The 22,032-nt window shown below is 43.1% G+C and overlaps 1 protein-coding gene across 2 annotated transcripts; it reads left to right on the top strand.

Moving 5' to 3' along the window:
• The first annotated feature begins 263 nt into the window (after window positions 1-263).
• On the top strand, window positions 264-21,333 carry RAB43 (RAB43, member RAS oncogene family). 2 transcript variants are annotated; one of them, XM_050957921.1, is made up of 3 exons: window positions 264-541; window positions 17,842-18,025; window positions 19,229-21,333. In XM_050957921.1, exons 1-3 carry the CDS (start codon window positions 323-325, stop codon window positions 19,480-19,482), a joined length of 657 nt encoding a protein of 218 aa, XP_050813878.1. In that variant the 5' UTR covers window positions 264-322; the 3' UTR covers window positions 19,483-21,333. The 2 variants fall into 2 exon arrangements, with proteins under 2 accessions (XP_050813878.1, XP_050813880.1); XM_050957923.1 differs by having other exon boundaries at window positions 17,848-18,025.
• The last annotated feature ends 699 nt before the right edge of the window (window positions 21,334-22,032 follow it).

Below are 22,032 nucleotides of genomic sequence, written 5' to 3' on the forward strand. Positions count from 1 at the left end.
CCCTAACAGGCGGCTGCTCCCCTTCTGCCACGCAAAGGGCTAAGGCCAGAGCTGCCCCCTCTCCGCAGGGCCCGCCAGCGCCCCCCGGGCTCTGCTCCCTCGGCCCCCGCGGCGGGCGGGCGCAGGGCGCTGGTGACGAGCATGCTCAGCCGCTGCATCCGACGGGCCACGCTAGGGAGGGCGGGCGCAGAGGCGGGTCCGAGACGAGGCCCGGCCCGGCGGGGCGGGCGCTGGCGGCCGGGCGCTGAGGCCCGGAGCGACGGGCGCTGCGCAGAGCCCGGGTCCGCGCTGCGGAGGGCGAAGGAGCCGAGCCGGCCAGGCCATGCCCGGTCCCCCAACGCTGGGGGCGGCAGGCCCCGGCCCGGACCCGGAGGAGCGCTACGATTTCCTCTTCAAGCTGGTGCTGATCGGGGACGCCAGCGTGGGCAAAACCTGCCTGGTGCAGCGCTTCAAAACCGGGGCCTTCGCCGAGCGCCAGGGCAGCACCATCGGCGTGGACTTCACCATGAAGAGCCTGGAGATCCAGGGCAAGCGGGTCAAGGTGGGCCGGGGCAGAGCCGGAGCCGCGGGGCTGCAGGCGGGAGAGAGCCTCAGAGGCACGGGGGGAGTCCAGGGAGCACAGGTGACAGCTCTGGAGGGGGCCACCCCTGCCCTGTGCTCGAAGTGATGCGCCTCAGGTGGTTCCTAAAAAGCCAGGACCCATATCCGCCCAGAGGCACCCAGCAGCCTTTGATCCGAGCAGCCTGGTTTCCAGCCAAGACTGGCACCCAGAGATGCGGGTTTCTGCCATAAGTAGAACATGGGAAGGGAGGGAGACAGCTGTCAAAATAGTATCATTCTGCATTTCATAGAGTGGCCTTTGTTTGGTGGTACCGTGTGGTCACCTGAGCAGAGGTGGAGAGAGCACTGGAGCCTGTAGGATGGCTGTCACGTAAGCGCTGAGCTGCCCTGACAGAGAAACCAGCGCCGTTATTGGAGGATGGGGAGAGGAAGAGGATATCCTGGCTGGCAGCAAATATCACAGCCCTGGCATATTACTGCCCCATGCCTGTTCACTCCAGCTCTCCCTCTGCAGTGAGATCCCTACAAACAATTTGTATACTTTTTCTAAACTTAGCTACAGCATTGCCATGAAACAACTGCTAGGGCTCCCTGGAGGTGGCTGCATTTCAATGCTCTGTGCTGGGATCCCTGTGCAAGCTTATGCAGACAGTTAAAAGAGCTGTTGTGTTCGGAAGTGAAACCTTATTTTACTCTAAAGATCTACTGCCTATGTGTGTGACAAAAATAAGTTTATCTTTATTGCATTTACCACTTAGGAGTCAACTATGGCACAGTGAACTGGACTGATTTCTGCTCACCCCTCAGCAGTATCAGTTAAGTTTAACTGCAGAATTGTCAAGACAGGTCTGGTACAACTGAGTATAATAAAGAATCTCAGTCGGTTCAGGTTATTGATGATAATGCACAAGCTAGAAAGAACACAGTTTGAATTTCAGATCCCAGACTGAGGTTGCAGGGCTGGTAGTTAATCTGAAACTAAGATTTTTTTCTAAGCACTTTGTCACATTGAGATCCCAGTGTACAAAGAACCACATACAAAGCCACTTGGAGGATCCTTTTTACAAAATAGAATGATTCAGTGGCCTTAATTCTGGCCTCTGCTCATCCTGTGTATATCAGCTCTGTGAGCATACAGGTGCCACACAAAACTGGCATAGCTACCCACTGGGAAGTAGCTCCATTGTATCCAAGGCATAGAAGTGGCAGACCATCTCTTGGGGCAATTCAGAAGAGGGAAAGCACACTGCACTCCAACTGTTTATTCTTTGATGCTGAACAGCCTATGGGGCTGCTTAATTTATTCTGTGGACTAGCCCAGTCATCCAATTACCTCCAGAATCCAGGTAGTAGGCAGCCATCTTTGCTCATTTCCTTCCCTTTCCCCCAGGGGCTGAGCAGAGCTTAGTTTGGTCACAGCCTAGAGTCAGGGCCTCTTTAATATGAAAGAGTTATATAAATATGGTAATTACAATTGTATTTTGGTCTGTCTCGCAGCTGTGTGCCAAGGTAGGTGGCCAGATCCTCTAATCAATGCTTCCTTCAGAGTAGCTTTGGTGAGGAGAGTGGGCAACAATCCTAGCAAGTAGGAAAAAGGTGACAGAAGAGAATGATCAAGGTTATTGGGAGGAGAGGGTTGATGAGCTTACAGTAAGGAGTATGGTTTCTATGGACAGCTCAAAGTTTAGGTCATTTACTTCCTTTGCAGGTGTTTTGTCTTTCTGGTTCCAGTTCTGTCTGAACAGCTGGGGTAAGCGGTTCATGTTTCAAGTCACTCTGCAAAAAGTATCATTTTGTGTTTTTTTAATCTTATATTAGTTCCTCTTTCTTGCTTTTCACCAAGTTAGGAGGCACAGGAAGTGGGGTTTTTGCCTCTAAGATTGAAACTTGGCTCAATTTAAACACCAGACACACACAAAGTGACAAATGTGTCTCTCGTGCCAGGTGTCTCTGCTAGGGAAACTGAGAATTGGGCAGCTCCAGCTCAGGGACTAAACCAGACCCTTAGGTACTGCAGAAGTACTGCCAAAAAGAAAAAGAATCTCTAATTCAGCACCGATAGGCATTACAAGCAGGCAAATTAATCTACAGTATTTATTTAGTAAGGTGTACTAATAGATCCAGCTAGTAGATATACCTTAGTTGGCACTACATTTTGGTCTGAATTAGAGATGGAGCCAGAGATCAGAACATGCCCAGAACTTGAAAATGTTTGGATATGGGTCTTTTGTTTGGCCTATTGAGATAGTGACTGATTGTGAAATTGGATCCAGCTCTGGATTCAAAATTTACCTAGCGGTGTTCAGCTCTTGAGGATCTAATCTAAATAGCTTTGTTCAGCATGTTACAGGAGGCTGAGAATAGGGAGGCATTTTATTTTCATTTTGTAATGACACTTACAAGTTGAAGGTAAATGGGACATCATGAAGCTCATAGGCCTTACATAGTTAACAAACTTGGTTTCAGTGCAGTTTATGATGGCAGGATTCCTTACTCTGACTATATAAGATCAGCATATATAGGAAACCTGCCTGACTGGAACTTAACAGTCAAAAACCAGTCTCTGCTAAACATTTCATCTGATTTTTTTCCAACCAACTCTATTAAAGATGAAAAACATAGGCCCGATTTCTAGCAACAACAGTGCCTGGCAACCCAGTGCAGCATGGTTAAAAGTTGTAGTATACAAGTATAGTATACAAGACCTAACTGAATCCCTCTAACCAGATTAAAACCCATGAGGACAGATGGTGGGATTTTAAGAGTGTTTAGCATTGGTCTAACTGCTCCCTATTGAAGTAAATGGTAACACTGCCATCAATAAAACAGTAGTTTGTTCTGAGTGAGCAATGGAAAGCTTTTGAGAGAGAACAAAATACAAATCCACAAGTCCTTATTAGCATGGTAGCAACATTTCCTTTGTTTATGTTTACATATTTACACAGGTGGAAATTCCCTTAGGTTACCTAACAGTGATTTATTTTGGCAGAAACTTTACAAAAAACATGAATTAAATCTGACATTAATCTTTGGGATTAGTTGTTAGCCTGGCTGTTTTAAAAACTACACTTACCTACTGGTTTGTGAGAAAAAACACATATCAGCTGATACACATTTTAAAGTTCTGTATAAACACCTGTTGGATTTTCTTAAATTGCTGTGTCCTAAATAGAACCTCTTAATCTTCTAATTTAAACAGTCAATGCCAAAGTTAAAGCAATAGCAGGATAATCGTTCAGAACAAGTAGCGGCCCTCAGATGAGCAGGCAAAGTGCATTTGCATGTAACTCCATTCAACACAAGCTCTGAGGTTGGGTATCTGAAGCTTTCATTTATAAAATAAGTTTACACTAAACAGCAGAGGCCCCAATTCTGTTGTTGTATCTGTGCAGGCAGACCTTTACACACCTCTAGATCTCTATCTTCAGAAATCTGTCTGCAAAGATTTGAATGAGAGATCAGGGCATTAGTCTGTGAGACTGACAATTGTCCTTGACTTAAAGGGACAACACTTTATGAATCACACTTCTAAAAACTTTAGCAACTGTTGTTAAAAGTGAAATTAAGATTGTAATAACTGAAAGATTAGTGAATACCCCCCCCATTTGCTTACTTTGTTCATTTGATAGCACTTTGTATGTAGTCAATATTACTATTTCCTTTGTATAGTCAGTTCCCCATTTGTCTTTCTTAAAGCAACAGAAAAGAGAGAAGCTTTCTTTTTAAACCAGGGAATTAGCTTTTGTAATGTGAATCCTTTTTTACAGAGTACTGGACTTATTAATTCACATGTTGAAAAAGCCATCAGCCAGCCATCAGGAGTAGTCTCCCCAGAGCTACCCAGTCCTTCATTTGACAGTTTTTAAATTTCTGCCTAATCACCCAATTTAGGGCACTGTCAAATAATCAAATAGCTGATATTTAATTGCAAAATAGCTACAGATTTTTAGAACACAGAGTTACAATGTATGAATCAATCCATGATAAAGGCTCCCTTGGTATGATAGACTGCTGAGGCTTCTTCAAATTATTCATTACTTTCAATGGTATCCACAATGTGGGAGTCATTTTTCAAATGTAAAAGGAGGCACAGACTCTGTCCAAGAGCTTACAATAAAAAAAAAAATACAGAACTGATAAAATCTATTATGTCAATGAGATAGGGAAAATGAGACTGTGATGCAGTTAAAGGAGACCATCTCAATGAGGTCTAAAGGACTGGAGTCAGTATGATGATTTTCCTTCAAGTCCTTTTGATGTGATTTCATGGGTTTCCTTGGTTTGCTAAATATTTTGAAAAACTTCAGATCTTCAACCTTTTGGTTATTGGGCTTTGTCTCATTTAAGAATTAATTGATTATTTCATCATCAGTTTATGTATGTATTACATTATGTACTCACAATTGTGGAGCTCACACGTGTCAAACATAGGCCCATGGGCTGGATTCTGCCTACATGATGCTTCTGTGTGGATCACAGGGCATATATTTCAATTCTCAGCTTTCATTTAAAAAGAAAAAAGGAAGTTGCAGCCCTTGTGACTGCAGTGACAGTCTTTCAAATGCTACGAACTAGTGCAGTGACATCTGTCTGAATCTTCACACAGCCTGAAACAGTGTGTAGTGGACATCACTTAGGGACCAGCATGCCTAGTGGGCAGGATGCAGTTCAACAATCCCCACAGTCCTAGGATAGCTTTATTGGGCAATCTAAGGGCTTGGCTACACTTGAAACTCCAAAGCGCTGCCACGGGAGCACTCCCACGGCAGCGCTTTGAAGTGCGAGTGTGGTCACGGTGCCAGTGCTGGGAGAGAGCTCTCCCAGCACTGCAGGTACTCCACCTCCCCGTGTGGATTAGCTTTCAGCGCTGGGAGCCGTGCTGCTCCCAGTGCTGGGGCACTGTTTATACTGGCACTTTGCAGTGCTGTAACTTGCTGCGCTCAGGGGTGTGTTTTTTCACATCCCTGAGCGAGAAAGTTGCAGTGCTGTAAAGCACCAGTGTAGCCAAGGCCTAAGGGCCTTGCAGCTGAGTGAAAATCTATCATCCCTCAGCGATCTCAGGGTCCTCCCAGTCAAACAAACGACAGAGGGAAGGATAGGGGACCCAGGCCCTCCCTCTCCACCACCTGTCAGTCCCCTCTAGCTAATACTGCAGGCAAACCTCCCCAGGCCACTTCCTGCCTCCCCTTTTCTTTCCTCTCCTCTGTTTGGGGTGTGGTCACAGCACTCTTCTTCCCTCCCAGCAGAGGATTGCTCAGCCTCAGACAGTCTCAACTATTCAGATAATCAGTGGGAGCTTCTGAGCTCCCTTCTCAGTGTTCATTTATTCCCCCTTATCAGGGAGATAGAAGACAAGAGAAAGAGGGGTCAGGCGGCCCCTGGCTGCCCAGTCAGGCCTTACCCACAGTCCAGAGCCTTTCCCTGTAAAGTTCTCTGCCTCAGAAGCTACAAACTGGCTTCCTTCCTGCAGACAACCTCTTCTTCACTCTTCCCTTGCCAAAGTCCCCATTTGAGCAGGTCTTACATTTGGAGTGTGCTCTGCTGCTACTGAGAAGCAGGGTCATCTTGGACCAGTACTGCTCCATCACTCCCTGAGTCTCAGCAAGAGGTCTGTAAACCTCATCATACTGTGACTTAAGTGTTAAATTTTCCTCACCCCAATCTGGAGTGTCAGTTCTAAAGCCTAATGACTTCACACATCAGTGGCAACATGAACTATTTAATCGCTGGTCATTTAATCAATTGGAATGGTGGGAGGGGCTGAAGATCACAGGGTTTATGATTTGGGAGTTGCAGCACGAAAAGAAATAGAGGGAAGAACAGATGAGACACAGAGATAGGGAGGGAAGAGAAACGAAGGACAGAAATAGTTGTGTCCTGCACGGACCCTAAGTTAGGTGCCTAGGTTCCCATTACAATGCAGGGGGAAGAGATATCATCTCAGAATGGGATCTACAAAAGCCAGTGGGGATCCACCAAAGCAGATCTATATATAGGCCATATTCTCCCCTGGATCTCTTTATATCCCAACCCACAGACCATAAACAAAGGTAGAATTTGGTGCTCTCATCAATGAAATTGACACCCCTGGTACTGAAGAAAACAGGAGTGCAGTGTTCCCAGCAAACTGGAATTCAGCCTGGTACCTTTTTTCTTTTAGAATGTCAAATGACAGGATGAGCCATTCTGTATATTAATAGAATTTTGAATTGAAATATATTAGTGAAAAGGAGGTCTTGCCTGTTCAAACCTTGGTTTTGTTCTTGTTGGGAAAGATCAAACAGATTAAATTACAAAAATTGTTTTGGTAAAGCTTTTTCCAAGTACATACAGGAATTTGCTGGTGTACTGAAATCTATACTGTTATTTGCCATTTGATATGAAAGGACTTAAACATGGTAAGATGGCTTAGAATCCCGTAGAGGAAGCAACCCGTGCATCCATTACCAAATAAATTATATGAAAATTTCTACTCTCTGCAGGATTCATAACATGCAAACTCCCCTGCTGTGTTTGTAGTGCTAAACAATTAAATACTTCCTAGAGATGAATATAACTGATGCTGTTGCACAAACAAAGTGAACATGCACTCCCCACTATCTCCAACTTCTTTAGGAATTGTGATAAATAAAGGCAGGAGGGAAGCTCCCTTTTATGGACATCAAGCAAGCAAGTTAGCTGTAAAGTCCCTCTTGGTGGCTGTTCACTGCTTGCTTTACCTGTAAAGGGTTTTTAAAAGTCCCCCAGGTGAAGGAAAGGGAGTGGGCACCTGACCAAAAGAGCCAATGAGAAGGCTTTTTAAAATGGGAAAAAACTTCCCCTTTGCACTGTTGTTTTTACTCCAGGAAAGAGGAGAACAGGGAGCAGTTTTACTATGAGAAGCTTTAAGCCAGGTATGATAATAAATCATCAGATCATACCTAGAACTACTTGTTTGGAACTCCCAAATGTGTAAGTAGATCAGGAATGTTTAGAAAGACATGATTAGGTTTATTTCTGTTATTTCTTATGGCTAATGGACTCCTCTGTGCTCACCTCAGATGTTTTTCTTTGCTTGTAACCTTTAAGGTGAACTCCCAAGAAAGCTGTTTTGGGTGCTTAATTTTTGAAATTGCTCTTTTAAAATCTAGCAAAAGCCTAAGTTCCAGATGTATTTTCTTTCTCTTTTGTTTTTAATAAAATTTACTTTTTTTTTTTTTTTTTTTTTTTTTTTTTTTTAAGGACAGGATTGGATTTTTGGTATCCTAAGAGGTTTGTGCATGTTGTTTAATTAGCTCAGTGGCTCTCAAACTCTTTTACTGGTGTTTCCTTTCACATAGCAAGCCTCTGAGTGTGATCCCCCCCCTTTATAAATTAAGAACAATTTTTTATATATTTAACACCATTATAAAAAATGGAGGCAAAGCAGGGTTTGGGGTGAAGGCTGACAGCTCACAACCCCCCATGTAATAACCTTGCGACCCCTTGAGGGGTCCCAACTCCCAGTTTGAGAATCCCTGAATTACTGGTGGCGACAGCTAATTTCCTTTGTTTTCTTTCTCAGCTCTTCCCCAGAGGGAGAGTAAAAGGGCTTGAGGGTACCCCACAAGAAGGGATTCCCAAGTGCATATTCCTGGGCTCCAAAGGGTGTTTTGCATTTGGGTGGTGGCAGCATTTACCAAGCTAAGGTCAGAGAAAAACTGTAACCTTGGGAGTTTAATACAAGCCTGGAGTAGCAAATATTAATTTTTAAAATCCTTGTGGGCCCCTACCTTCTGCACTCAAAGTGCCAGAGTGGGGATATCACAGGAATACAGAGTGGGAAGGAAGCCAGTGCTTAGTAAATTATATAGGGAGCAGGGGAGGCAAGACAACTTTATTTTCATTTTTTTTGTGTGTGTTTGTTCAACATAAACCTTTGCTATGCAACATATTTCTCAGTGCTAAAAATTCTGTCCTGGACAACTTGAAAAATATTCATTGTGCTATCTGATTTCACAAATAAAATTCTTTTCTAAATGTACATTGCATGACATATGTTGACCTAATCCTGTATTGTTATGGCCAATGAGAAACTTACCATTTTCTTCAATGACAAGATTATGTAAACGTTGTCCATTTTCAGTTAGTTGAATCAGAACTTTCTTGGAGGCTAGCTGTGACCAGTAATCATGTGTGCACCATGTAACCATACCCTATGCAGCATTGTAACAGTCTTCGTACAAAATATGCCTCGTGAGATATCATTTGAAAACTAATAATTCACTGGTCAATAATATCATGGTGAAATGTGTGCAGTGACACTATATATAAAGTTATGAACGTAAGATAAAATTATGACTGAAATGTATTTACCAGACAAGTCTTGGGAGGGGTTAAACCTGTTTCTCGAGGACAAAAGACAAGCTAATGACTCAAGCCAAGTGGATTCAACATTGACTGGCAGTCACCACTCAAGTAGTCATTTCTTGGCAATGAAAGGGGGCAGGAACAGATCAATCTGCATTTTAACAAACAACATGGAAGCTCATTCACCATGAGACTCCATGTCTCTGTCCTCACAGTGGGAAGGAATTTTATCTAGGGCTAACCCCCAGGAAAACGCTTTTCAAAGAGTGACTGGAGTATAAAAGTGAGAGGGGAAACACCCTCGGTATCTGCAGGGCTGGTGCTTCCATTGAGGTGAACTAGGCAATCGCCTAGGGCGCCAGGATTTTCAGGGGGCGGCATTTTGCCGGAGGGAGCAGTAGGCGGCTCCGGTGGACCTGCCGCAGTCGTGCCTGTGGAGGGTCCGTTAGTCCGCGGCTTCGGTGGAGCTGCCGCAGACATGCCTGCGGATGGTCCGCTGGTCCCGCATGGCTCCAGTGGACCTCCGCAGGCACGGCTGCAGCAGCTCCACTGGAGCCGCGGACCAACGGACCCTCCACAGAAATGGCTGCGGCAGCTCCACTGGAGCCGCGGGAGCGGCGCGTGGGGTGGCGAAATGGCCGTGCGCCTAGGGCGCGAAAATCTCTAGCGCCCTTCCTGGGTATTTGTGCTCTGCTCCCTGCCCCAGGAAGATGAAAGAACCAGGCTTTGGACTTTAGGGGGGGTTCTGACCTGAGAATTTGGTCAGCTCTGTTGCTGGGAACATATGATAAGGATTGGTAGTTAAATACATTTGTTTTATTCTTACACACAATACTGAATTAAGTTTGATTTAACTGAACTGTTTGGGTAATTCCAGTTAAAGTAGCAAACTGTTCCTTATTGACACCATACCCGTGTAACAGACTTCTAATATCTGAACTGTCTAGGAGAGAGCTGGACAAAGTAGAACATACGTTTTTGGGAAAATCCAGGACTGGAAGTGTGTTGGGATCACCCTGCAAGTGGTAACCAGCGTGTGCCTGGAGTGTTGCTGGCAGGGTGCAGGTATACAGCCACTCAGTGTGTTACCTGCATCTGTTTATGACTGGTTCAGGTTGGGAGCTAAAGCAGCAAAGCATTGTGAGGCACTCAAAGTTGCAGAGCAGGTGGTGACACAACCCCTCACTAGTTTGGATTACTCCTCGGAATGTGACACTGGTTCAAGAGTGTGGAGTTATGTCCCAAACGAACAAAGGATCATTAGAAACCTCACCATCTTTCTCTCTAAGTGCAAGGCACATTTCTTTGATCTTGCCTTTTCTAACAAACATATAGCAATGTGTTTATAATGTATATAAAATCCAAAACAGAACACTCCCCTGAATACACTTTTTGCCTTGGGGAGAGGAGGAAAGGACAAACAGATGTGAGGCTATGTCTACATTTAAACTGCTACAGCAACACAACAAACTAGAGAAATGCAGCTTAGATGGAGGTGAGTTCAAAATTGGCTGAAAAACTGTTCCCAGAGAGTAGTTATCAGTGGTTCTCAGACATGCTGGAAGGGCATAACGAGTTAGGTCCCACAGGGATCAGTTCTGGGTACAGTTCTGTTCCATATCTTCATCAGTGATTTAGATAATGGCATAGATAGTACACTTATAAAGTTTGCAGACAAAACCAAGCTGGGAGGAGTTGCAAATGCTTTGGAGGATAAGATTAAAATTCAGAATGATCTGGACAAGCTGGAGAAATGGTCTAAAGTAAATAGGATAAAACTCAATAAGGACAAATGGAAAGTATTTAGGAAAGAACAATCCGTTGCACACATACAAAATAAGAAATCACTGCCAAGGAAGGAGTACCACAGAAAGGGATCTGGGGTAATAGTGGACCACAATTAAATATGAGGCAACAGTGTAACACTGTTGCAAAAAAAGGCGAACATCATTCTGGGATGTATTAGCAGGAGTGTTGTAAGGTAGACATGAGAAGTAATTCTTTCGCTATACTTCGGACTGATCAGGTCTCAACTGGAGTATTTTGTCTAGTTTTGGGCACCATATTTTAGGTGAAAGATGTGGACAAATTGGAGAAAGTCCAGAGAAGAGCAACAAAAATGATTAAAGGTCTGGAAAACATGACCTACGAGGGAAGATTTAAAAAATTGGGTTTGTTTAGTCTGGAAAAGAAAAGACTGAGGGGGACATAACAGTTTTCAAGTACATAAAAGGTTGTTACAAGAAGGAGGGAGAAGAATTCTTCTTAACTTCAGAGGATAGGACAAGAAGCAATAGGCTTAAATTGCAACAAAGGAGGTTTAGGTTGGACATTAGGAAAAACTTCCTAACTGTCAGGGTCATTAAGCGCTTTAATAAATTGCCTAGGGAGGTTGTGGAATCTCCATCAATGGAGATTTTTAAGAGCAAGTTAGACAAACACCTGTCAGGAATGGTCTAAATCAGGGGTGGGCAAACTGTGGGCCAGATCCAGCCTGCGGGATTGCCACCCCTCTGGCGCAGCAGGCCCTGCGCCGCTGCTGGAAGCGTCCGGCACCACGTCCCTGCGGCCCCTGAGAGAAGGGGGGTAGAGGGCTCTGTGCACTGTCCTTGCCTGCATGCACCACCCCCTGCAGCTCCCATTGGCCGGGAACGGGGAACTGCGGCCTATGGGAGCTTTGGTGGAGCCTGCCCTGGCCCCGGTGTATGTCGCTGCCACCCTGGAGCCACTCCAGGTAAGCGGCACCAGGCCAGAGCCTGCATCCCGAACCCCTCCTGCACCCCAAACCCCCTGCCCTGAGCCCCCTCCTGCACCCCAACCCCCCTGCCCTGAGCCCCCTTGTACACCTCGCACCTCTCCTGTACCCCAACCCTCTGCCCTGGGCCCCTTCCTGCACACCGCATCCCCTTCCACACCCCGCACACCCACCTGCACCCCTGCCCCAGTCCTACATTCATGGCTCTGCATGCAATTTCCCCACCTAACTGTGGCCCTCGGGCCAAAAAGTTTGCCCACCTCGGTCTAGATAATCCTTAGTTCTGCCATGAGTGCTGGGGACTGGACTAGATGACCTCTCGAGGTCCCTTCCAGTCCTATGATTCTAACTGCAGCTGCACTGCTGTAGCGCTTCCGTGTAGACACTCACTACAACAACAGGAGGGATTCTCCTGTCACTGTAACTAGGCCACCTCCCTGAGAGGCGATAGCTAGATCAAATGAAGAAGTCTTCTGGTGACCTAGTACTGTCTACGCCAGAGGTTAAGTCAGCCTAAGTACACTGCTTACACGTGTGGATTTTTCATACCCCTGAGCGATGTAGCTAGATCAACCTAACTTTTTAGTGTAAACCTGGCCTTAGTCTCATTGTTTAATGCATTACTGGAAGGAACTCCAATACTGTGGTGATGAGCATGGTATAAAAACATATATAGAATGGAATGTTCTACATGGTTGTTGCAAAAATGTCACTGCACACTCAGGGTACAGCTACACTGCAGCTGGAAGGGGAAATTCGCAGCTCAGGGAGAAATACGTGCTAGCTCTGATCAAGTTGGCATGCTAAAAATAGCAGTGTGGCCACAGAGGTTCAGGCTAGGTACCAAAGTACATACTCGTGGCTAGTCCAAGCCACTGCCAGTGCTACCACAGCCACATTGCTATTTTTAGCATGCTTGCTCAATCAGACCTACCACACACATGTACCCAAGTTGGTAATTACACCTCCCAGTTGCAGTGTAGATGTGCCCTTAGTGTATAGGGCTGTCGTGACAAGACATCTGTATGACATTGCATTACAGTATTGCTGTGCATGACTGGTGCCATTTTAAACATTGACTTTTTTTTTACTTGCCAACTCACCTGTGATAAATAATCTACTGTTGTGCAAGATTGCAACCAAAAAAAGTAAAAACAAGCCCTTCTGAATGTTTTTTATATTATAATAGGCACCCAGTTCACCATACTGGGAGATGGAAACTGGTAGGAACTGGAAACTTCATGTGAATATTAGCAGGGGAATTTTCACAGTGTGTGTTGGTAAGAAATAAAAATAGCTTTAGATTTGATGAGTACATGGGTATTGAAAAAACTAAGAATTTATGCTAAAAACAACGAACTGCTGAATTTTTAGATATAACTACTTAGAAGAGAGTTTGCTATAGAGAACAAGAGACTATTGATGGATTCCATTAAATATGTATATGGAATTGCTAAATCCAAATTGAAATATGTGGATGGTATGGTATTTTTCCATTCTCAGGCTTTCTTTACAATCAATTCTGTTTTCTTGTGTAATATTAAGTGGTGATAATACATCGATCCCTGAGGGATACCTGATGTGCTGCCATCTTTTGGATTGTGTGGTTTGTAATTGCAGCTGGTAAATTCTTTGTAACATTTTGATCCATCTGCTATCAAAATGTTAAAGGAGGAAAGGGAAAAAGAGGGGTTTGAGGGGGGAAGGTTCTCCACTGATCTTTAAAAGTGTCTCTTTCGCTGCTGCTTTAGCATCACTGTGGGATAGTTCAAAGTAACGTACCTATGTACAAGCACAGCATTGGATGTGTATTTTACCCAGTTTATCTAGTAGTTGTTCAGCATTCAAGCCATTAAACTTTATGCAGCAATAAAGAACCAGAGAAACCTCTGTTGTTTGTGAGGCTAAGTTTGTGTACAGTATGCTCGTTATTTTTGCAATAGGAGTAGCTCCTGTACAAGTAGGTGGTTGTGTGTCAAAGTAGTACACTCTGTTTAGCACATTGTAGCCCAGTGCCAGCCAATGCTAAGGCCTGTGGTGTCCACAAAACTCAAAGCAGAAAACAGACCAAAATAACAAACTCATGTAATAAATAGGCATTCAGTAGCAAAATTACTATCACAAGACTAGCAGCAAGGGCATCTCCTCTGCGTTGTTCAGTGAGAGTATCCTATCACACTTCCTGAGAACAGTGACTATTTATCCTCCCTCCTTTACCCTGTACCCACTTGCTCCTGGTGATAATTGCTTTAAAACGTCCTGCCAGTCTCTCAATATATAGCTGTTTTGGACTTCTCAATGTATTCAGTTGAATTGAACCCTTATTCTCCAACTCTCTATTTCACTGTCATAATGTGAGTTGTTGCCAATGTAATTACAAAAACAAAAATTGTTTAAACAACAGTTAAGGTTGCTAAGTGACATGCACTTTCTTATCACATCATTTACAAAACCTAAGCACTTAAGGAAACAGTTAAGAGCTTCATATCTTATAATGCCTCTGTGAACACAACATTGTTATGAAATATAAAAATATGCTGTCACATCCTTAACACTGATCTCTGGATTGTATAGTTCCTTTATGTATTTATTTTGATTTTAGTGTTAAAATTTTTTTTCAAGGATACTTTGAATTAAAAACAGTCATTATTAAGAGTAGAATTTTCGGTAAAGAAATTGTAATTGCTGTTTCTTGCCAATGATGTTGCATATGTAATTTAATGGGAGAATATGTAACCGTTAGTTCCTCATAAAATTATAAATATGACTTGCATTTGAGGCTGACTAATGTGTACATCGTGTTTCTTTTTCAATAGGATTTTGTGAAGTGTATGTATTTGAGACTATTTGAAAAAATTGCATTTGGTTTGGATCAACGATTAATTTCCTTGATTTGAAGTGCTTGGGTTTTCTAGTGATGCTGTCTAAACAAAACAGTGTTGCCACTTAGCAATCTTAACTTTTTAAAATGAAGTTGTTTGATTTTTAGAATTTTCAAGGTGAGTTTTTCCCTAATATTTTTTTTTTCTAAACTAAAAGAGGTGAGTTGTGCTGGTCAAAATAATACCCTTCCTCATTCAGCATACAGCTGACAAGATACAAGATCCCAAGGAAGGTAAATTAGTCACACACGTATGCACAGCACAGCCTATAGTAATTGTAATACTGGTGAAAAGTCAGCAATGTAAGGGTCCTGCAAGAGGCTACCTAAGTCCTTGTATAGGAATGTAGAGGGATTTAGGGAAGTAAGACCAAGAGGTTCTAGAACAGAGGTGGGCAAACTGCGGCCTGGGGGCCACATCTAGCCCTTCAGATGTTTAAATCCGGCCCTTGAACTCCCACCAGGAAGTAGGGTCTGGGGCTTGTCTCGCTCCGGTGCTCCAGCTGGGGAGTGAGGTTGGGGTCTTGCCCCACTCTGCACGGCTCCCAGAAGCAGTGGTATGTTCCCCCTCTGGCTACTACGTATAGGAGCAGTCAGGGGGTACAACATGCTGCCCCCACCCCAAGTGCTGCTCCTGCCCCTCCCACTGGCCAGGAACCAGAGCCAATGGAAGCTGCAGGGCCAGTGCCTGCACACAGGGCAGCGCGCAGAGCTGCCTGGCCGCGACTCCGCATAGGAGGGACATGCTGCTGTTTCTGGGAGTTGCTTGAGGTAAGCGCTGTTCGGATCCTGCCTCCCTGACCCCTCCTGTGCCCCAGCCCCCTACTCCAGCCCTGATCCCCCTCCCACCCTCGGAACGCCTCGGTCCCAGCCTGGAGCACCCTCCTGCATCCCCAACTCCTCATCCCCAGGCCCACCCCAGAGCCCACACCCCCAGCTGCAGCCCTCATGCACCCCAGCCCTCAATGTTGTGAGCATTTATGGCCTGTCATACAATTTCCATACCCAGATGTGGCCCTCAGGCAAAAAGTTTGCCCAGCCCTGTTCTAGAAGCAAACATCGCAATTTAGGGAGGTTTCAGAGTGGTAGCCGTGCTAGTCTGTATCAGCAGAAACAATGAGGAGAACTTGTGGCACCTTAAGAGACTAACAAATTTATCTGGGCATAAACTTTCGTGGGCTAAAACTCACTTCATCAGATGCATGGAGTGGAAAATATGGTAGACAGGTACATATACACAGTACATGAAAAGATTAGAGTTGCCTTACCAAGTAGGGGGTCAGTGCTAACAAGACAATTCAATTAAAGTGGAAGTGGGCTATTCTCAACAGTAGAATACCAAGGGAGGAAAAATCACTTTTGTAGTGGTATTGAGGGCAATGTCATTGGGGTGGCACATTTAAAACCGTTGACAAGAAGGTTTGAGTAACAGTCGGGGGAAATTAGTATGGGGAAATTAGTTTCCCAGTCTTTATTCAGGCCTAATTTGATGGTGTCCAGTTTGCAAATTAATTCCAGTCCTGCAGTTTCTCATTGGAGTCTGTTTTTGAAGGTTTTTTTTGTTGAAGAATTGCCACTTTTAAGTCTGTTATTGAGTGTCCAGGGAGACTGAAGTGTTCTCCGACTGGTTTTTGAATGTTACACTTTTGAATAAATGGACACAAATCAGATATCAAGAATTATAACATTCAAAAATCAGTCGGAGAGCACTTCAATCTCCCTGGACACTAAGTAAGTCACTAACTACCTACATAACCTACAACTGCAGTTACTGCCTCACATACATAGCATCCATCATTTTCAGATCATTTACAACCGTTGCCTGGAGTTCTTCTCCATCCTGGTTGTGTTCTAATATAGCTTCTGCTCTTCTCCACTCCTCCAAAAATGCTCTCTAACCAAGATTTCTAATAACCTGTTAATTGGAAGGATTAATTTTAACTAATATATATATTACTGGATTCTAAATAAACTGTTACCACGTAGGAAAAAGACCAGGGCATCCTAGGCAGCAGAAACAAAACCTCTGATCAGGTATGCAGCAGTGGTCAAAAAAAAGCAGCCACAATGTTAGGATGCATAAGAAATGGGATGGAAAACAATACTGATCCAGGGTATATCCCGAATAGGATTTCTGTGTTATGTTCTGGTCATGTCATCTCAAAAAGAATCTAAGAGAAATAGAAGGGCTCAGAAACTGGAAGACTTTAATGCCTGGGGAGATTGAAAAGACTGAGACTGTTTTCCTTAGAGAGAGGATAAAAAAAAGAGAAGTCATGCTAGAGGTACATAATACAGTGAATAGTACAAAGAAAGTAAACTAGACACTCCCATTTGCCCTCTCAGAATACAAGGAAAAGGAAACATTCAATGAAATTGAAAGGCAACAGATTTAAAACTGAAAAGAAAATACAGTGCAAGTCATTGCTACTATATATTGAGCTTGATAACATTCAAAAAGGATTAGAAATTTATATAGTGAATGAGAATATTCACAGTTACTTTAAATTCAAAAGCTGTATGGGATAAATTCTCATGCTTCAGGAAGTGAGACAACCAATACGTGACAGGGTTTAAGAAGAAACTTTCTCCATAAGCAGGTTATTCTGTACTGTCCACCATCAGTTTTATTGTACTTTCTTCTGACACAGCCCATGCTGACTCAGACACTGTGTACTAGTCTAGATGGACCATCAATCTGATACATGATGGCAGTTCCTATGTTACTGGATTTAAGCAAGAGCATTACAGTTTAGACAGGCCTATTACTACCTGTGCATAATGTCTGTTCAGCCTCCTAAATGAAGAGGATGGCTGACAGACATTCAGTTCTGTGACACCCTTTATCTTCTTAGTTGTGTAGAGGGAAGATTTTTAGGTAAAATATTTAAATATCCAAGCAAAATTAGCCTGATTTTTCAAAGTACTACACAGTCTGAGCTCCTTATGACTTCACAGGGAGTTGGAAATACTAGCACCCCTAAAAATGAGGTCACTTTTGCATAAGTGCCTAATTATGGCTTTTGGTGCTAACTTTAGGCAGCCAAGTATGAAAATGCTACCAAGTAAATAATTCTCATCTCAGCTGAGAAACACAAATTTTTAAGAGAAATTTTAAAAAGCACTACATTTGTGCATAGATTTTCTGTAAGGTCACTGAACCAACTCCTGTCTTGTTAATCAGCAGAGCTCAGTGTGTGTTTAAATCCTGACCCAGCCACATTTCATTCAGGAGGAAAGGACTTAACCTGAAAAGCAAGACCAGTTCCCTGTGTGTGAATAGCCAGTATCTCACTGCATCTTTTATTTTGTTTAGTTGCAGATCTGGGACACAGCAGGCCAGGAGAGATTCCGAACCATCACACAGAGCTACTACCGAAGCGCCAATGGAGCAATCCTAGCCTATGACATCAGCAAGAGAAGCTCTTTCCAGTCCATTCCTCGCTGGATTGAGGATGTGAGAAAGTATGCTGGTTCCAACATAGTACAGTTACTGATTGGTGAGTTTGGAAAATTAATCCCTTTCTGGATGAGTGAGGAACTCAAAATAAAACTATACAGCATCAAAGCACTGTGCAAACACTAACCACTCAGACCACCTCTGTGAGGCAGGTAAGAGTTTTATCCTCCTTTTACAGAAGTCAGAACAGCCGTAATAAAGTTAAATTATTTGTTTATGGGGAGCCACTGTCAGAGACAAGGTTCTAACGCAGAGGTTTCTGGGTTCCACTCTCCTGTTTAGACATTGCTGCCTCAGCATACATGTTTAGTCCCGACTTGTAAGGGGCTAGTTTTGAGACTGCCAGCCTACTATTCTGTCCTTTAAATACTTTACTTTCTGGTGAGTATATTGGTAATTAAATCAGTATTTCTCTTCCTTCAGTCATGGCTTCAGTCCAGCATATACCATTTACACCACATTGTGTTATTATTTATTACTTGTATTACATACCATCTGGCATCCCTAGTCATGGCCCAGGACCCCATTGTGCTAGGCAAGGTACAGACACACCAAACAACAGTTCCTGGAAGTTTAAAATGTATTGAGTTCATATTATGTTAGATAGGAGGTTTTCTTTGTTCTTCACTTTTTATTAACCCTGCTAGAGCTTGCGTTCTCTGACTTCACTCACTGTTCGGTGTCGTTCTTGAAGATCTGAATTTCAAAGTCAGGCAGAGGTGAAAATGCATGCACCGTTGTGCATTTGTTTTGTACAGTCAGTTACCGCAATTCTATGTGCAAGTTGAATATTAGTCACACAGTTGCACCCCTGATCTTTGAAAAGCCAGTCCATATGTGTAATTTCATTTCTCAAGGGCAATGACTGTGTCATCATGCCTGCTATATAAGCACCAGAAGACTAAATTGTAGTCTTAGAGTCCAAAGAGTGAATGTCAGTTTAATTTTATATAATGGCATGGGTCAGAGTTCTGCATCCAGCTCCTGCAGGCTGACCAACAGCTTGTACTCGCTCTCACTTTTACCTTCCGTTCCCTATTCCCCGCCCCTGCAAAGGTTGTGGCTTTGACCTCCAGCCCATTTTCCCTGCCTCACCAAAGACTCTTGCTGCTGAACTGCTGCCCCACTCCCATGGTTCCTGCTACTGTCTCTTTTCTCCTTCACACCGCCTCCTGAACATTTGCACAGACATCAGTAATTATAAAAAAGTTAATCTGTAAACAATTCCACTTTTTTCTGCCAGGAAACAAGTCTGACTTAAGTGACCTTCGAGAGGTTCAGCTGGAAGAGGCTCAGAATCTGGCTGAACACTACGATATCATCTGTGCCATAGAAACGTCTGCGAAAGACTCCAGCAATGTGGAGGAAGCTTTTGTGAAGATGGCAACGGAGCTCATGATAAGGCATGGAGGCCCCATGTTCAATGAGAAAAACACAGACAGCATCAAACTTGACAGCAAAGATATAGTAGAAGGCTGGGGGCCATGCGGTTGCTGATACAAGCTAGGTGGTATCCCTGACTTTTCTGGAATTTAGAGGGATGTCTCCCTCTAAGGCTGAGTAGCACAGTAGCTGTATCCTCCTCCTGAGAGACCAGCATTTTTGTAGATGTTAGACACCAATGCAATCAAGATTTTGTCTTTTACTTTTAAAAGGGACTTTGTTGAGGTTTAGACCTAAAAGTTCAACCTTCCTTGACATTTACTCTGTATTTGCCCCCATTATTTTCTTTGCTGCAGCCTTCTCAGTAAGTTATGAATCTGAGTGAAGCAGCGTGGATCTGTTTGTTGGAGGGCAGGGGAAGGTAACTAGACGAGAAACCACCACATACCTAAAGTCCTAAACCCTTCAGTATGGGATAGTTGGCAACGGTGTAACTATTTTTGCTTTTAGGTCAGTCAACCTTGATAGAATCTTTAAATTCTCAGCATTCCACAAATGACCACATACACCAGACAGGTTAGACACTGACTGTGGCAAAGGTGTTTCAAGTATCAAAATGCTTGAATGTTTTGAACACAGGACCAAGCAGCAGTCACCTGTCCAAGACACTGGACCACCATGGAAGCTCTCTCCTTGAAAGTGAAATGTGGCACATGGACTGCGAAATACTGTTGGTACAAGCCCAAGTGGGCGGTCGTGCTGATTTTTAAAAAATCATCATTCAAATAGTGAAATCAGCCTGAGCAATACCGGTTGCCTGCTTGTTTAGCAAGATAAGAAACATTAAATGTACTGACTCAAATTCACTTTTGGAGAAGGAAGGGTTTGATTATTTTGTTACTTATTTGCACAGTGAATAGTTCCTTTTCCAACTTGGTGTCATGGAGTTTTTACCCTCAGCTTTATTCATTTCATTCCGTAACTCAAGAACAGCACCACTGGAAATAAGAACTGGAGAAACCTTGAACAGACTTTGCTAGCCATGACTGACTTTGGAGTGCTGTAGTATGCCTACCTGGTCACATAGAACGTTAATTCCAATCACGTGTGATTAGCATTAGTTTTTGTTGCCAGAGGTTTCATTGCACAAATGACTGTGACTGTCCTATTCTTTAACTACAGCCTGGGCATTTGATGGAATGGTGAACTTCAAATTAGCTGAGAATTGTATGAAACATGATTTCTTGGCTATAGGAAAATATTGAGATCTCTGATTCCTTCTCTCACAATCACAAGTTGCCAGTTGATTTTCATTTCTTGCAGATCTTCAGCAAGAAAAATCTTTTTACTGTTGACCAAAAGTCTGCATTATTAATTAAATTGATTTAATAACCCAGCTAAGTAGTTAGCTTAAAGATGTAGCTCTTTATTAGGAGCTTATGTTGTGTCTGCTGTTAGAAAGTGCTGACGCCAGTAACTATCCCTGGATTTACTCTCTCAAGCACCTTACAAACAGGGATTTACAAAAGGAACAGAAGCTGGATTTTTTGTTAAATCTACAGTTTAAAGCCAAGGTTTTCAGAATCGTGATTTTGGGTGCCTGACTCTAGATATTTTAAAAGATCCTGATTTTCAGAAGTGCTGATTACCCACCCTCAAAAATCAGGTCTCGTTAGGGTGTTTCAGGTTGCTGCACCTGAAGAAAAAAAATGAAGGTACCCAAAATCAGTCATTGTTTTTGAAAGTTTTAACCTAAAAGAAAAGGGTGTATTTGGATTATTGTTATTACCAGGAATACAGCTTATGGCCATTCCACACATAGCATGAAAGCAAAGAAACTAGGAAAGGGCTAATATCCTGGACCCTGTTTTAAATGTTGATTCATCAGAAAAATCATTTTCCTGCAGAAAATGTTGAACTATTTTCTACTGAAGTAGTTGATTAAAGAATTATGTATGTTTTGTAGACTGTGTGCTTGTAATTTAAGATAAACTTGACTTCAGATTTTATAGTTGTAAGAATAAAGGGGCCTTAAAACATTTAGTTAGTTCAGTTTTCACATTTCTATTTTATATGGAAATGCAGGGTGAGGCACAAATATGGGTTTTGGTTTTAAATAGGGGAGTTTTCCAGGATACTCCAGGGTCTCCTACATCCAAAGATAAGAGGCATGGAGTGTCTAGAAGAAACTAAACACTGGAGATGGAGTTTTTCCAAAACTCCAGACAATTAACTTAGTATCATTTAGTAAATAGCAAGCCCCCTACCCTGTTCCCAAAGAAGGGGTAAGAGTCAGATTAATCTAGAAAAGAGGTCTGATTAAAAACTAGAATGCAGTCCTGAAATCTTTTTTTCTAGTGAAAAGGTACTATAGCAAATATATTTAAGATCCTCTTCTGTTTATTGATCAGCCTGAATAGGCTGGGTAGAGTTATTCTGTCCATTTCTGAAGTGCTTACAATAGAAAAGCTGACCAAGTCTTAAACCAGAGAATCCTTGCATCTTGTCATCATAACGTAGGCCCAAATCCAACAATTTGGTGTGCCCACACATGGACCTTTACATCAATCCACAGTCACATTATTTGCAGGACTGGTGCCAAGTTACATACTTAAAACCATGCTGGTAAAAATTCATGTGCATGTAAAAACAAGAGTATTGAAA

Source organism: Gopherus flavomarginatus, chromosome 6 (assembly GCF_025201925.1).
Source record: "Gopherus flavomarginatus isolate rGopFla2 chromosome 6, rGopFla2.mat.asm, whole genome shotgun sequence".
Classification (NCBI taxonomy): domain Eukaryota; kingdom Metazoa; phylum Chordata; order Testudines; family Testudinidae; genus Gopherus; species Gopherus flavomarginatus.